General features: G+C 39.6%; 1 protein-coding gene across 3 annotated transcripts; it reads right to left on the bottom strand.

Moving 5' to 3' along the window:
* Positions 1-4,301: 4,301 nt before the first annotated feature.
* On the bottom strand, positions 4,302-9,583 carry cbx3a (chromobox homolog 3a (HP1 gamma homolog, Drosophila)). 3 transcript variants are annotated; one of them, XM_034160716.1, is made up of 6 exons: positions 9,462-9,570; positions 9,318-9,351; positions 8,521-8,665; positions 8,053-8,209; positions 4,689-4,783; positions 4,302-4,484 (listed from the first exon to the last, which is right to left on the bottom strand). In XM_034160716.1, the coding sequence occupies exons 2-6, from the start codon at positions 9,349-9,351 to the stop codon at positions 4,358-4,360; spliced, it is 558 nt and encodes a 185-aa protein (XP_034016607.1). In that variant the 5' UTR covers positions 9,462-9,570; the 3' UTR covers positions 4,302-4,357. The 3 variants fall into 3 exon arrangements, with proteins under 3 accessions (XP_034016607.1, XP_034016608.1, XP_034016606.1); XM_034160717.1 differs by lacking the exon at positions 9,318-9,351 and having other exon boundaries at positions 9,462-9,583; XM_034160715.1 differs by lacking the exon at positions 9,462-9,570 and having other exon boundaries at positions 9,318-9,455.
* Positions 9,584-17,003: the final 7,420 nt, after the last annotated feature.

Here is a 17,003-nt window from a genome sequence, read left to right as displayed (position 1 = left end):
ATAACTGATGAGTCTGATTTTACCCTTACTATAAAACAGGCACCACCCCACTCTACCCAAATGCTATTTGTTTATACAGTTGTGTAAAGGTTTGGGCACCCCTGATGATTTCCATGATTTTCCTTTATATATATCATTGGTTGTTTGGATCAGCAATTTCAGTTAAATACATCATATAGCAGACAAACACTGATGTTTGACAAGTGAAATGAAGTTTGTAGGATTTACAGAAAGTGTGCAATAATTCCTTAAACAAAATTAGGCAGGTGTATAAATTTGGGCACCCCAACAGAAAAAAAATACATCAATATTTAGTAAATCCTCCTTTTGCAGAAATAACAGCGTCTAAACACTTCCTATAGCTTCCAATGATTCTGGTTGAAGGTATTTTGGACCATTCTTCTTTACAAAACAGTTCAGGTTTGTTGGTTTCTGAGCATGGACAGCCCGCTTAAAATCACACCACAGATTTTCAATAATATTCAGGTCTGGGGACTGAGATGGCCATTCCAGAACATTGTACTTGTTCCTCTGCATAAATGCCTAAGTAGATTTTGAGCAATGTTTAGGGTTGTTGTCTTGTTGAAAGATCCAGCCCTGGCACAACTTCAAGTTTGTCAATGATTGTTGAACTTTGTTTACAAGAATCTGCTGATATTGACTGTAATCCATGTGACCCTCAACTTTAACAAGATTCTCAGTACCTGCACTGGCCACACAGCATGATGGAACCCCCTCTTTAGTGACTGTTTGTGGCGTGTACGCAGAAAAGGCTTCCTCTGCATAGAGGATCATACACCATCTCTTTGAGCAAAGTGCGCTGTATAGCTGAACGATGCACAGAGACACTATCTGCAGCAAGATCATGTTGTAGGTCTTTGGAGCAGGTGTGTGAGTTGACTATGACTGTTCTCACCATCCTTTGCTTCAGCTTATCTGAGATTTTTCTTGGCCTGCCACTTCGGGCCTTAACTAGTACTGTGCCTGCGGTCTTCCATTTCCTCACTATGTTCCTCACAGTGGAAACTGACAACTGAAATCTCTGAGATAGCTTTTTGTGTCCTTCCCCTAAACCATGATGTTGAACAATCTTTGTTTTCAGGTCATTTGAGAGTTGGCTCCCATGTTGCCACTCATTAGCAGAGATGCAAAGAGGGGAAACATTTGCAAATGGCCACCTTAAATACCCTCATGATTGGATTCACCTGTGTAAGGAGGTCAAGGGTCAATGAGCTTACCAAACCAATTTTGTGTTCCAATAATTAGTGCTAAATGTATTCAAATCAATAAAATGACAAGGGCGCCCAAATGTTTGCAGCGGCCTAATTTTGTTTAAATAATTATTGCACACTTTCTGTAAATACTATAAACTTCATTTCACTTCTCAAATATCAGTATCACTGAATGTCCAACATCCTGAGTAGTTTTGAGCCAAATACAGACACTCCGACTCCTCACCCGGCTCAAATGCTGCACTCTGGGCATTTATTGATTCCTCACAGATCACAGCATTCCACAATGTCAAGATTAGTGAATTTTTCCTCACAACAAAGGCACCTAAGTTACTGGACTGACCGAACAGTCTGCCTAACAACTGAATAGAAGTCAGGGAAGAAGTCAGAGACTCTGCACAGCACTCACACTGGCTACATCGTCCAGCAACTTTAAAGGGATTGCACAAATTCTCCCACAGCACAGCAAATTCTACAGATTCAAAATGCTGAAATCGAAACGGGATGCAAAGAAGCACTGCTGATATTTTCATGCTTGCATTCAGCGCAACTGTTCTGGCCACTGAGCAGCCAGGACTGAATTCTGTTGAGAATGTTGCTTGCAAGTACCTTGTCCAGCACAGAGAGCAGTGTAATACCCCTGCGGTTGTTATAATCAAGGCGATCACGCTTTCTTTCCCAAAGGTTTGAGATGACACCCATCATCCAGATGAAAGAAAATATTACCTTCAGGGCCAAATCCCACAGATTCTTGGAGGTTTTCCTGTCCTCAGGTTGTTTCAGACACAGCATTTTTCTGACATTGTATTATGAATGGTCAACTGGTTCTTCAGAAATCATGCTAGTAAGTAAGTAATTGTATTGAGTTAAAACAGTTGAAAATGCAAACTCAACATTTAAACTGACCTCTTCATATTTTAACTGGCTGCCTATTTTCACATGAAATACTGAGAAAATACATGTGGTCAAGAACTGATGAGCAGCAGAGTGCAAAGCCCACCGCCATCAGGATACTACGTCAGCTGGAGCAATTACATAAATGTAGCAGCTGGAAAGCATATAAACTACTGTTTTAATAGGTGTTGTATTATAGTTGTGATACTGAGAACAGTTGAAATTTCTTCCACAGCAATAGATCAACTTGGATGAGCTCAATTTAATATCACTTGAAGTCAAAACAATGATCAAATACTTTGTCCATGTGGGACCTCCTATTCATGTCTGATGGGTCTATTACCTCCAATTCTAGCATTATAAGACTTTGAAATTGTTCTCATTTTTACAATAGGCTCAAATTTTGACCTTAATTTTTGATCCCCGTTATCTGGAACATCCTTGAGCAGATTTTTTTTTTCAGTCGTACACTGTTTATACTATTTGGGTTTAAGTATCATCAAACTATAACTTAAAAACCTGCAGCTTGACCTCATATGCATTTTTTTTTACATTTTAACTCCCATATTTAGTAATGTGTGCTGAATAAATTAACTCAAATAAAACAGTGTTGATGGATCTACTGTAGTTTGTTATAATTTCAAATTTCCGGATATTTAAACTTCTTAAATTCTGTATTTTGTGTGCTTTGAAATGTTCAGTTGCCCATTGAGTGTTCAACACTGATGAAACTCCAGAGCTACAAAGACTAGCAAATAATCCATACATTTCCATTATGTTGGATTCAAATAAAACTCACCCACTTTCAGTGATCATCTTCCCATCTTTGCTTGTGAACGGCTGAAACTTTTGGGGATGCTCCTTTAATACCCAATCATGACACACAGTGTCCTCAAATCCCAAACGCTTGAGTGTTGTTAGAAGGAAAGATGATGTAACAGTGGTAAATAACAGTTCCAGCTTTTTTGAAACATGTTGCAGGCGTTCAAAATGAGCAAACATTTGTACAAAAACAAAGTTTATCAGTTTGAACATTAAATATCTTGTCTTTGTGGTGTATTCAACTGAATATAGGTTTAAGAGGATTTGCAAATCATTGTATTGTTTTTATTTAGATTTCATACAACGTCCCAACTTCATTGGAATTGTAATCAAGATGACTTAAGCAATGTGATGACTTAAGCAAGGCTTGATACAAATTCACTCCAAAACAAATCATGGTATGTCTGAATATTTTCATTTTGCATTTCAACTTCTCCAATTTTAAGATCACTAACAATTTCCAAAACAGCAACTTGCTAGAATCATGCCAGATGGCCATACACTGCATTCATTTACCTATAGCCCTGCTACATTTGACACTGACTAAATCCAATAGTTTTTGGAGAATTCCAAACTAAATCAGTTTTAAATTAATTTGTAAATTTTCACAGTAGCAGAAATCGAACCGCAATCTACACAAGCCATTGCATCTTTGGAAAACTATGAGCACAGACACTGCCATAAGATAAACGCAGAGCATAAAACATTTATTGGAAATTCAAGTAGTATTTACATACAGCATAAAACAAAGAAACCATCGCACACAAGCATCTGATGTAATAATTTGTGTACACAACAGAAAACTTGTAGTTTTACAAAAGAAGCTTTGAAAGCTTGAACTTAAAGCATCTTTTGACAAGACCTCTGGAACTACCTCTGGTCAAGAATTTTAAGTATTAATTACTGTGTAAAGATACAAAAAAAAAAGTAATGCTCCCTTTGTATTACAATATTCTATCAATGCAAGTTGAATTTGACAGAGTGGGAACATTTGGCCTTTGCATGTACAAAAGTCATTTAAGATGCATTTTAAATTGATGTTATAAGCAAAACACAATCTGTTTAGATTTTGGATCATTTGCCTCTTAAGTGACTGGTTACACTGAAAGACTGGCTCAAGTAAGCCTGGCTTTCTTTGAAGCATACTCCAGATATGAAACATCAAACCAACAGCTTGTTTAGTTTACGAATCGGCACCAGCGCAAACAAAACCTTAATACAGACCACTATCATCTACACTCAGTCAAGTATTTATGTGTAGCCAGTGCTGTTCTTCACTACCATACACAGAAAACATTGTGAAAAATAACTACAACAGATAAAACTAGAAGGCAAGCCTGAGGAGAACATTCACCCTGAGAAAAAGGACAGCGGCAGTGCAAAGAACTGCAGCGGAACATCACCAAGTACTACTGAGCTTCATCCTCTGCACACGAATGCCACGTCAATCTCTCCTCGTAGAAGGAAATCACCACCTGAGGGCAGCGGGTGTTCGCCTCACGGGATGGAACTAAATCTGCTTCATCCGAGCCTTTCCTGCAGCACCCGGTGACAAAACATTACAGCTACTCTCTTCAAACAAGAGTCCAGACAATTTCACAGGAGTTTAAAAGTAGACAACTGGTGTAGTGATTATAACAGAGACAGCTACTCGTAAACAGATTATCCCATGTTACAATTAAAATGTGTAAAGCAGGATAAATTACAAGCAGTTTGCATCCAGACATTTTTGCAACTCACCATTTCATCAAGAACATCAACTCGCCGCTGCTGTCTGTTGCCCCGATGATTCTCTCAGGATCAAGGTTCCGAGCAAAGCCGCGGGGCTTCGCACTCTGAAATTACAGGCAGAACACATTAAAAAAAAAAAAACACACACACAAAATCACCATGTAACAGAATATCCACTTCTCCTCGGAGGGGCCAAATCTCACTCAAGAGAACTGATGCTGCAAACCTTTTGAAATGAAACCACTGTTGGACCCATTTTTTTTTTTTTGCACAATCAGAATTGGCTGGAAATTTGTTAAACTGAAGCAGAATAAAATAATTTTATTTATTCTAAGAGCTGCAACTTGAGCCAATTTTAATTTAAATATGATGCAAAACTCATATTTCATTAAAGTCCTAACATTCGTTATATTTAGTCAGAAATGTAAAATTTTAAAGACATTTATATCGGAGGGATACAGCATTTGCTGTGGTGTTCAAAAATCTACACACAGTAGCTTTAATCTGAACAGCAGAGATCAAAGTATCTGACTTAATACTGTGACAGAGTGGAAATGTAAATTCTGGTTTGCTGTTCTATGCTGTCCACTCTGTGGCCTTTATAGAGCCATGGTCAAACATATGCAGGGTGAATCCGCCTCCTGCTGCCGAGAGGAGGAACAGAGTGACTGACAGCATCAAGAATCAAATAAAAGATATTTTAAAAGTCAACTTTTAAGCGGCTTGCACATTCTTTAATGCACGTCACATTTTATATACTGCATCCAGCCGGTGGGAGAGTGAACCCTGCATGCACGCAGGTATTTATATAATGGCCGAGTGGATCCTTGTCATTTGATTGGTGCTTTGTATGTCACATGACAAATTATTCGTACCATCTGTGTTTAGCACGCAAATATGGTTCCATTTACCGTGCAAATTTGTTTCCATACCTTGCATTTGCATGTATGGAACCCCATTAGTGTGTGCGAGGGCGCGGTTCGCCTCATTGAATGCCAACATTCAATTTTTCACCTCATGAAATATTCATACCATTGAAATCAAAAACCTTCATTATTTGTATAATAAATGCTTGTGCGCACACACACTGCATCTGGAAAGTATCCACAGCCTTCTTCCAACATAGATGAAATTTTCTGCTGCTTTGAAGATTAAAATGTGCACAGTGGCCTCCATCATCTGTAAAAGGAAGCAGTTCTGATTCACCTGGGCTCTTCCTAGAGCTGGCCCCCGTCTAAACTGAGCCATCGGGGGAGAAGGGCCTTAGTCAGGGAGGTAACCAAGAACCCAACTCTGTTTTACCTTTATCAACTCTGTTGGAGCTCCAGCATTCCTCTGTGGAGAGAGGAGAACCTTGCAGCAGGACAACCACCTCTGCAGCAATGCACTAATCACATCTGTATGGTAGAGTGACCAGACAGAAGCCACTCCTTAGTAAAAGGCACATAGCAGCCCACCTGGAGTTTGACTAAAGGCACCTGAAGGACTCTCAGACCATGAGAAACAAAATTCTCTCGTCTGATGAGACAAAAAATTAACTCTTTGGTGTGAATGCCAGGTGTCATGTTTGGAGGAAACCAGGCACCATCCCTACAATGAAGCACGGTGGTGGTAGCATCATGCTGTGGGGATGTTTTTCCATCAGCAAGAACCGGGAGACTAGTCATGATTGAGGGAAAGATGAATGCAGCAATGTATAGAGACATCCTGGATGAAAACCTGGGCCCATATGCTTGGTGCATCTCAAAGAGCTCCTAACTTAGCCTAAAATATCCTGGCAAGGACTCCCAGCCTAAGAGAGACCCAAGAGGTGTCAGAGCATCTCCAGGCAAGGCACTGACAGAAACTCCCACCTTAGTGAGGAAGCGGGGTTGACCCCCATTGCTAGGTATGACGTGGTCCTGTAAGAGCTGTGATCGGTTGTCACAAAGGGAAGGGGAAATAAAATAAATAAATAAAAGCACTCTGAGCTCCTACATGCAGGGGTGGTGGCCAAGTGGTTAATGCGCTTGGTTTCAGTGCAGAAAAAGATATCTTCAGATATCTGTCACTGAGATAAATGACTGGAGTGCAGTTTGAAGCAGAAAAGGTGTTAATCCGTGAACTGCGGCTGATGACGCATGTGCAGTGAAGGCAGGGCGGACCGATTGTTAGGGGGGACCGTTCGGTCAACAACACCAGTTCAAATCCCACCCTTGCCACATTTCTCCATATAATGTGGAGTTGCGTCAGGAAGGGCATCCGGCGTAAAACCTGTGCCAACTCAACATGCAGATCCACCTTGGATTTGCTGTGGCGACCCCAAGTGCAAATAAGGGAGCAGCCGAAGGGACTTACTGACTCTGAGCTCCTACATATGAATGAACAGTAAAATCAACTGATCATATAACTGCATTAAGGAATGTGTAATCATGAAAATAAGTTAACGTCATGATGATTACACTCAACCAGTGGTGGGCAAAGCTAACCAAAAAGTTAGCTTCGATACCTGTTAATCTGCAAACTGAAAAGTTAGCATTTATAAAGCTAAACCGATAAACCCCTAAAAAAAAAATTTAGTGGAAGTTACAGCTAAAACCTAAACTACTAACTTTCAGTATTGACTTCAGTACACTAACAGTTACTGACACAACGAGTCAGTGCTTCTGTGTCAGATCAGCCTTCTCTCAGCAAGAGACCTGGGGGGGTTGGGCGCACGCGATAATTTCTCTTCACACCATACAGACTCGCCAGCATATCACACAGGTCATGCACAGGCAGACAGTTTTGGCAGACACACAATGCATTATGGGTAAATTAGTTTCCCGACGAATGGTTGGTTGGTCGGTATAACACACGTTACTGAAATGTGTGGTGGGTTTTACAAATAAATCTGTCAATTTTTTTTCATTTGTAAAAAAAAAAAGGCAATTTGAAACCTGAAAATTCAGTTTGGTAAGTGGATTCGGCACTTTTGGCGAATGTGTGGCGGTAAAGAGGCTCGCTACCCCGAGGTTTTAGTCCTGTGAGATCATACAGCGCCGGAAAAACTCAAGACTGCACTTCTAGTTCATCCTGCATGTTAAGCTTGTGCTGTATGAAGTTGAAACGCACCTTGAATTCAGCAAAGAACTATGGCTGGTGCAGTTTTACCACTTCTCAAAACACACTATGCACATGTAATTGCTTCTATCCAAGATGTGTTCCTACAAACACTCCACACAGTGTCAAGTTTTAGCTATGCAAAGATCATCAACTGAACCACAGGGAATGACGTCAGGTCTGGAGGGCTCAAAACAAAGAAAACAAAACTGTTTATTGCTGTGAAACCAGTGATCAGCCCATGCACATAAACCAACTATCAGAGAAACTGACAGTACACAATAATACTCACTTCCTCTTTCTTCTTGGCTTCGGGGCCTGCGTCGTCTGACGAGGCCTTCCTCTTGACGGGAGCAGGCTTCTCCGTTATGTTCTTCTGAGCTTCCAGAAACGCTGAAATCAGCTCTGGGCAATCCAAATTCTCCTCTGGCTCCCAGGTGTTATCAGCACTAAGAGAGGCATGGGTTAACATCTTCTAAACTTAAAAAAACAAAACAATACATTGATCAAGAGAAAGAGAGAGGTTTTTCTAGGAAAATTTAGCAAGGGGGTGACAGCAGATGCGAGGGAGCAGAGCAACCTTTTGAAAATTTCAGGTCAAAACGGGGCATTCCGAGTCTTTAGTCTATACGATCATAATGACCAGACAAAAACAAGGACACTGTGAATGATATGGAATTGCATTCAAACCAAAACAAAGCACGACCCCTTATCAAGGAAGCACTTTTGGCTCAGTGGGGGCACGTCTCGGGCAACTCACTCTGTAAATCCTTTCCATTTCAGGAAGAATTCTACTTTCCCTTTTACAATACGCTGATCGAGCACTTTCTCCACAACAAATTCTTCAGGTTCTTCCTGGTCATCCTTCTTTCCCTTTGAATTCGGCTTCTTGCCCATGTTGCGCTCTGGGGTGGAGGAGAGAGACACACAACAATAATTAAGTTGATCTGAAGTCACATTATCTGCTACTATTCTCAAGCCAAATTATATATTTATTGCTACAACTGAGTTAATCATCCTCATTTTCCCTTTTAAATTTGGTTTGTTACAATAGCATTTATTGTTTTGATTTATTGTCTAAAAAAGCTACATGGGATGAACTAAATCACTCCGCTACAGGAGGGAACTTCTTGGCGACTGACTTTCTTCTTAATTTCTTTGATACTAAAAGGTGAAACATCGCGAACTGCGTAAAAAAAAAACTTGACTAGGCACAGGATGTGACGGGTCACACAATTCGCCACAACAGCAGTGCCATTTGTGGCGCGAAGAAAAAAAATTTAAAAGTTCAAATTTTATTTTACAGTTCTTCATGTTAACCCGAGTAACATGAAGAAACTTTTTTTTAAAGTAGTTGGGGACACCAAATGAAATAATAGAATTTTTTTTTGTCAAGCGTGACGGGACACGACTAACTGCTGGAGTAGAGTTGAACACTTGCACCTTTTGTCTGGAAAACGGAGCGCACACATACACATACAATGTATCACACACTAGTTATCACAGTAATAATTACACCATAAGTATATTAACAAGTTTTAAAGCACAAATTGTTACCGTTATGACCAGTTCGGCTGAAAAGGCTCATCATCTTGTAAAGAGGGGGGAGGGGAACAAAAATGGCCGAGTCAAACGATTGAAATCTGCAAATAACGTAAACTGTTGTAACGGATTTAAATATGTTGTTCCCCTCATACGTACCTGTTCTTAAGCCCGATTTAAAACAAAAATGAAGTGCGGGCAGCTCCTAACAACTGAGCCGTCCGACAAAACACCACCAACAACCGCCGCTTGTCTACGGAAGCTGCAGAGGACAAACGCGCTTCGCTTTTCAAGTGCAGGATCCCTCTGCAGGCTGTCAGCTGTAAAGTGACACAAGGATTTTCAAATAAACAGTTTGTTATCCGATAAGCAGCATGGCTTCATTCCCAAACTCCAGTTGTTAACAGTGTTGGAGGAGTGGATGGATATCCCGGATAATGGTGGTGATATGTACTGTGACTTTTAAAAGGCATGTGATAAAGTTCCCCATGTTAGACTGTTCAACTGACGACTTTCTGATTAGTGCATTGGATCAAAGTTTTCCTATTAAACAGAAGACATCCTGTGGTTATACAGGAATTTTTTTCAAATTGGATTGATGCAGCGGATGCAAGGATTGGTGCTGGGACTCCTCCTTTTTGTGATATACATCAGGGCTGTGTATAGGAATGTGAAAGGGGGGGTCAAATCCTTGAGTTGGGGGTCCAGTGGGCCGCAGGGCCCCTGTTGGGGTTGAGGGGCAATGCCCTTGTGGGGGGCTCAGGGGGGCGAAGCACCCCGAAGCAGAAACTTTTTGAGGATTTTGAGGGGTAAAAAGCTACATAAATTTCATTTGAAACCCAAAATGTATCATTTTAGGAAATACATTTTTATATACAAATAGTCCTTGCTTGGGATTGGATCAGTTGCCATATGAACCACCCAGGAAGAACCAAGATAACATTAATGCAAACTTTATACTGTCGGTTGCGTCATTCGCAACCGACAGGCATGAAAAAACTCATGCATGCGCACGAAGGTTCAAGCTTGGCTGATTCAAGCGCACATGATTCAAATCCATATAGTTTTCACAAAAAATAAAAAGGTCAGATAGTTTTCTAACAGACCTCGTATTTAGTGGTATTAATATTCGCGTTTACATTATGAATATGTACGTATATGTACGTTTTGTATTAAAATAGCGGTATTTAATTTGGCAACCTTGTTTAACTCGCAAAATTCGCATAATAAATCCCACGCAAATATTTGCACCTTTATTGTGGGCAGTCTAAGGCACACCTGTGCACTAATCATGGTGTCTAATCAGCATCTTGATATGGCACACCTGTGAGGTGGGATGGATTATCTCAGCAAAGGAGAAGTGCTCACTATCACAGATTTAGACTGGTCTGTGAACAATATTTGAGGGAAATGGTGATATTGTGTATGTGGAAAAAGTTTTAGATCTTTGAGTTCATCTCATACAAAAAGGGAGCAAAACCAAAAGTGTTGCGTTTATATTTTTGTTGAGTGTACCTGAACACACTGTGAGTGCATCAACCCTCAACAGCTTCAGAAACTGCCTCGACAAACATTGGAGACATATACCACTGCACTGCCACTACAAGGAGCTGCTCAACCCCAGGGACACCAGGAAGAGATCTTGTCCAGATTCTGACTCAGACAGTTGAGTGGGAAGAAGCAGAGGAGCCGAGCTGACGGGCCTTGAAGGCGGGCTGACGAGTGCTCACGGCGGGGTTCCAGCAGCAGCAGCCGCGGAGCGGACGTGCCTCGAAGGCGGACTGAGCCCCCCGCGGTCAGTCGGTGTAGTTACTGCCCATAAGGTACAACCCCCCCCCCCCCCCCCCCCCCAACTGTACAGAATGCCAAAAAAAGCCTTAAGTAGTGAAGATCTGGATGAGCTCAAACTCTCCCTGAATTTCATGTTAGATGAACTCAGTGGACTGGTTAAAAAGCAAACCGAACTGCTTGGTTTATTGAAGGAGGTTCGTGATCTCAAAAAAATCTTGCAAGAGAAAGACAATAAAATCAGATCATTGGAAAATCGTGTCGATGACCTTGAGCAACAAATGAGGATGGAGGAAGTAATTATTTCAGGACTGAACATTAAGCATCGGACTCACTCCCTGGAGCAACAGGTTGTTCAGTTTTTTCTTCCAAGGATATCCACATTAATAGTGCTGATATTGCTGATTGCCATTCAGTTGCAAAAAGAGACAAAAAGGCGAAACCGGTGATCATCATCCGGTTTGTAAATAGAAAGTTTAAGAATGAATTGTTAAGGCAAACAAAAAAGTTGAAAGGAACCGAGGTGTATGTGAACGAACATTTGACAAAGAAAATTGCAGAGATTGCAAGACAAGCCAGAGTCCTTCGCAAGCAGAAAAAAATACAAGCGACATGGACCAGGAACTGTAAAGTGTGGATCAAACTAAATGGAACTCCGGAGGAAGCGAAGGTCATAATGATAAGAGAGCTTGTGGATTTGGATCAAATTAAATGATTGCTCCTTTCGGATGAAAATGTTCCTTATTGTTTCGATATTGTTTATTTGAAGGGATTTTGGTATGTTTTTGTTTCGTTTTCCTCTTTTGTTATGAGACAATTCTTGACTAAATCCATATCACATACTGGTTTACATGAAATAGTTATATCATATTTAGCTGCATTTTTGGTTTGTCGATTACAACCCTAAAAGTGTTTGATTACTCTGAACATAAATCTCATAGCATTGATTACAATATAGACTTCAGAATGCATGTAAAAAGAAAACTTTTTTGTATAAGCAGTTTTTAAAATCTAGAACAATTGAAGCTGAGATAAGATATAATTCATATAAAAACAAACTAACATACATTATGCAATCGTGTAAAAGACAGTATTATAGTGATTTATTGGAAAAAAAATAAAACAAATATAGAGAGTACTTGGAGGTTCTTAAATTAAATTATAAATAAGAAAAAAGATGTCAAAGAATATCCTGTCTATTTTTATACAAATACTGACACAGTTGTTAAAGAAAACAAAGCTATAGCATTTTGTTAACGTGGGTAAAAACTTAGCAAATTCAATTGTTCCTTCCAAAACATGCTCCTTGAATTACAGCAAAACAATAGAAACAGTTCGTGATTCAATGTTTATTAGAGGAATGGATGAAAAAGAAATTACTGATATAGTTCACAAACTTAAAGGGAAAAAAATCAACTGATAGTGACCGTTTTGATATGTTTTGGATTAGAAATATTATTGATTGCATTGTTAAGCCTTTAACATATATCTGTAATTTGTCATTAATGACTGGGAAATTTCCTTTCAAAATGAAAATAGCTAAAGTGATCCCATTGTTCAAATCTGGTGACAAGCATGTCTTTTGCAATTATAGGCCAATCTCCCTCTTATCACAATTTTCCAAAATTCTGGAAAAGGTATATGAAATTAGGTTAAATTATTTTTTAACTAAACATCATATCCTTAGCAAGCAGCAATACGGTTTTAGAAAGAATCGCACTACTTTGCTGGCTGTGATGGATTTCGCTGAACAAATTATCAATCAATCAATCAATTTTTTTATATAGCGCCAAATCACAACAAACAGTTGCCCCAAGGCGCTTTATATTGTAAGGCAAGGCCATACAATAATTATGTAAAACCCCAACGGTCAAAACGACCCCCTGTGAGCAAGCACTTGGCTACAGTGGGAAGGAAAAACTCCCTTTTAACAGGAAGAAACCTCCAACAGAACCAGGCTCAGGGAGGGGCAGTCTTCTGCTGGGACTGGTTGGGGCTGAGGGAGAGAACCAGAAAAAGACATGCTGTGGAGGGGAGCAGAGATCGATCACTAATGATTAAATGCAGAGTGGTGCATACAGAGCAAAAAGAGAAAGAAACAGTGCATCATGGGAACCCCCCAGCAGTCTACGTCTATAGCAGCATAACTAAGGGATGGTTCAGGGTCACCTGATCCAGCCCTAACTATAAGCTTTAGCAAAAAGGAAAGTTTTAAGCCTAATCTTAAAAGTAGAGAGGGTGTCTGTCTCCCTGATCTGAATTGGGAGCTGGTTCCACAGGAGAGGAGCCTGAAAGCTGAAGGCTCTGCCTCCCATTCTGCTCTTACAAACCCTAGGAACTACAAGTAAGCCTGCAGTCTGAGAGCGAAATTACCAACGTGATTGAAAATAAGCAATATACTGTAGGGTTTTTTTTTTTTTTTACAGAAAGCATTTGATACTATAGATCATACCTTGCTATTGGACAAATTACAGAAGTATGGTATCAGGGGATTGGCACATGACTGGATAGTGAGCTACTTAGACAGTAGGTATCAGTGTGTCCACTTTGGTGGGACAAATTCTGAGTTTTTGAAGATTACTTGTGGGTGCCCCAGGGTTCAGTTCTTGGGCCACTGTTGTTCCTTTTGTATATTAATGATATATGTTTGGTTTCTAAGTATGTAAGTTGTATTTTACTTGCGGATGATACAACTGTGTTTTGTAGTGGGGATCATTTGGGACAGCTCCTGGACAAGATGGAGAACGAATTACATAAATTTCAAAAATGGTTGGATTTAAATAAATTATCGCTCCATTTTGTTAAAACTAAGTGTATTATATTTGGGAATAAGTCCAGGAATTTAAGCAAAAAACTATTACTACATGATATTGAAATTGTAACAGATACAAAATTTCTTGGTGTTCATATTGATGATAGATTAAGCTGGAAAACACATTAACTATGTTAAACTAAAATGTCAAAAGCCATTGCAATTCTGCACAAAGCCCAGGACTTCCTCACCCAACATGCATTGACCACTTTATATCATGCATTACTTGTCCCATATATGACATATTGTGTCGAGGTTTGGGGAAATACATACAGAACTAATACTAAACCAGTTTTTCTGTTGCAAAAGAAAGCTATAAGAATTATCAGTAATAAACCATATCGAGAGCCAACAAATTCGTTAATTGCTTGTCTGCAAATTTTAAAATTCTGGGACTTGGTTGATTATAGTACAATACAGATTATGTATAAAGTTAAAAATAAGCTTTGCCTCTACATGTCCAGAATCTGTTTAAAATGAGAGACTCCAGCTACAGTTTGAGAGGAACATTATTATTTGAGAAATTGAAGATCCGTGCTACTGTTAAAAGTCATTGTGGTTACGTCAGGGGTGTTAAGATTTGGAATAACTGTCCTGATAATATTAAAATACTTGGTACACTGGTTGGTTTTAAAAGGCTTTACAAAAATAATATATTTACCCGTTATAGGTTGAAGGATTAGGTTTACCATTTTGTCACTGTTCACTCTTACTTGTTTGGTTGTGTTTTGAAATTTTGTGATTAAGTTAAATTGTTTATGCACTTTTTTCCCCTTTTCTTGTAGTTATGACCATATGTGTAGGTGTGTATGTGTATATATATATATATATATATATATATATATATGTATGTGTGTGTATGTGTATATGTATATATACATTCGTTATTTTTAATGGTATAAGGGGAGGGTGCTTATAAACTTTGCTTCTGCCTTCACCCTTTCGGCCACACGGGTTTTTCGTACATTGTTTCTTTTATGTTTTGTTATTGCCTTTGTTGTTGCTCAGCTGTGTGCCGGATAAATAAATAAATTCCAATAATGTGTGTGTATATATATATATATATATATATATATATATATATATATATATATATATATAAAATAGCAAAAGCTGTACTAAGTGGAAATAGTTATGATCATAAAAATAATACATTTTTGGTGTGAATCCATCTTTTTTAGCCCACTGATAAAATGGTTTTTCCATCTACATAAGACGCTCAAAGCGCTTTACTCATCAATGCTTCGCATTCACCCCAATGTGAGGCTGCTACCATGCAAGGCACCCACTACACTAGGGGATTAAGGACCTTGCCCAAGGGCCCTTAGTGATTTCCCAGTCAGGCTGGGATTTGAACCAAGGATCCTCTGGTCTCAAGCCCAACACTTTAACCACTAGACCATCACATCCCCTATACAGCTTGTTTCCATAGCAGAAGGTTCCCATTCAAGACCATCCACTCCCTGCCCATTCAATCAATCAATCAATCAACTTTTTTTTATATAGCACCAAATCACAACAAACAGTTGCCCCAAGGCGCTTTATATTGTAAGGCAAGGCCATACAATAATTATGAAAAACCCCAACGGTCAAAACGACCCCCTGTGAGCAAGCACTTGGCTACAGTGGGAAGGAAAAACTCCCTTTTAACAGGAAGAAACCTCCAGCAGAACCAAGCTCAGGGAGGGGTAGTCTTCTGCTGAGACTGGTTGGGGCTGAGGGAAAGAACCAGGAAAAAGACATGCTGTGGAAGGGGGCAGAGATCGATCACTAATGATTAAATGTGGAGTGATGCATACAGAGCAAAAAGAGAAAGAAACAGTGCATCATGGGAAACCCCCCACAGTCTACGTCTAAAGCAGCATAACCAAGGGATAGTCCAGGGTCACCTGATCCAGCCCTAACTATAAGCCTTAGCGAAAAGGAAAGTTTTAAGCCTAATCTTAAAAGTAGAGAGGGTATCTGTCTCCCTGATCTGAATTGGGAGCTGGTTCCACAGGAGAGGAGCCTGAAAGCTGAAGGCTCTGCCTCCCATTCTACTCTTACAAACCCTAGGAACTACAAGTAAGCCTGCAGTCTGAGAGCGAAGCGCTCTAATGGGGTAATATGGTACTACGAGGTCCCTAAGATAAGATGGGACCTGATTATTCAAAACCTTATAAGTAAGAAGAAGAATTTTAAATTCTATTCTAGAATTAACAGGAAGCCAATGAGAGAGGCCAACACGGGTGAGATATGCTCTCTCCTGCTAGTCCCCGTCAGTACTCTAGCTGCAGCATTTTGAATTAACTGAAGGCTTTTTAGGGAACTTTTAGGACAACCTGATAATAATGAATTACAATAGTCCAGCCTAGAGGAAATAAATGCATTAATTAGTTTTTCAGCATCACTCTGAGACAAGACCTTTCTGATATTAGAGATATTGCGTAAATGCAAAAAGGCAGTCCTACATATTTGTTTAATATGCGCTTTGAATGACATATCCTGATCAAAAATGACTCCAAGATTTCTCACAGTATTACTAGAGGTCAGGGAAATGCCATCCAGAGTAAAGATCTGGTTAGAGACCATGCTTCTAAGATTTGTGGGGCCAAGTACAATAACTTCAGTTTTATCTGAGTTTAAAAGCAGGAAATTAGAGGTCATCCATGTCTTTATGTCTGTAAGACAATCCTGCAGTTTAGCTAATTGGTGTGTGTCCTCTGGTTTCATGGATAGATAAAGCTGGGTATCATCTGCGTAACAATGAAAATTTAAGCAATACCGTCTAATAATACTGCCTAAGGGAAGCATGTATAAAGTGAATAAAATTGGTCCTAGCACAGAACCTTGTGGAACTCCATAATTAACTTTAGTCTGTGAAGAAGATTCCCCATTTACATGAACAAACTGTAATCTATTAGACAAATATGATTCAAACCACCGCAGCGCAGTGCCCTTAATACCTATGACATTCTGTGGTGTTGTGTCAGGAAGGGCATTGGATGTAAAACTTGTGCCAAATCACCATCCAGAACCATCTTGGATCTGCTGTGGTGACCCAGAGTGAAACAAGTGTCATCAGATGATATATCCCCCTGGTCCCCACAAATCAGTAACAC

Source organism: Thalassophryne amazonica, chromosome 20 (assembly GCF_902500255.1).
Source record: "Thalassophryne amazonica chromosome 20, fThaAma1.1, whole genome shotgun sequence".
Taxonomy (NCBI): domain Eukaryota; kingdom Metazoa; phylum Chordata; class Actinopteri; order Batrachoidiformes; family Batrachoididae; genus Thalassophryne; species Thalassophryne amazonica.
The sequence above is the reverse complement of the archived record's forward strand: the minus strand, read 5'-3'. Positions and strand labels throughout refer to the sequence as shown.

Bases quoted from the DNA above. Each gene is read 5' to 3' on its own strand.
- cbx3a (XM_034160716.1), bottom strand. From the start codon at position 9,351: ATGATGAGCCTTTTCAGCCGAACTGGTCATAACG. The intron at 8,210-8,520 runs GTGAGTTGCCCG...TGCCTCTCTTAG, and splicing joins AAATGGAAAGGATTTACAGA to TGCTGATAACACCTGGGAGC. The intron at 4,485-4,688 runs GTGAGTTGCAAA...CGGGTGCTGCAG, and splicing joins TTGATGTTCTTGATGAAATG to GAAAGGCTCGGATGAAGCAG.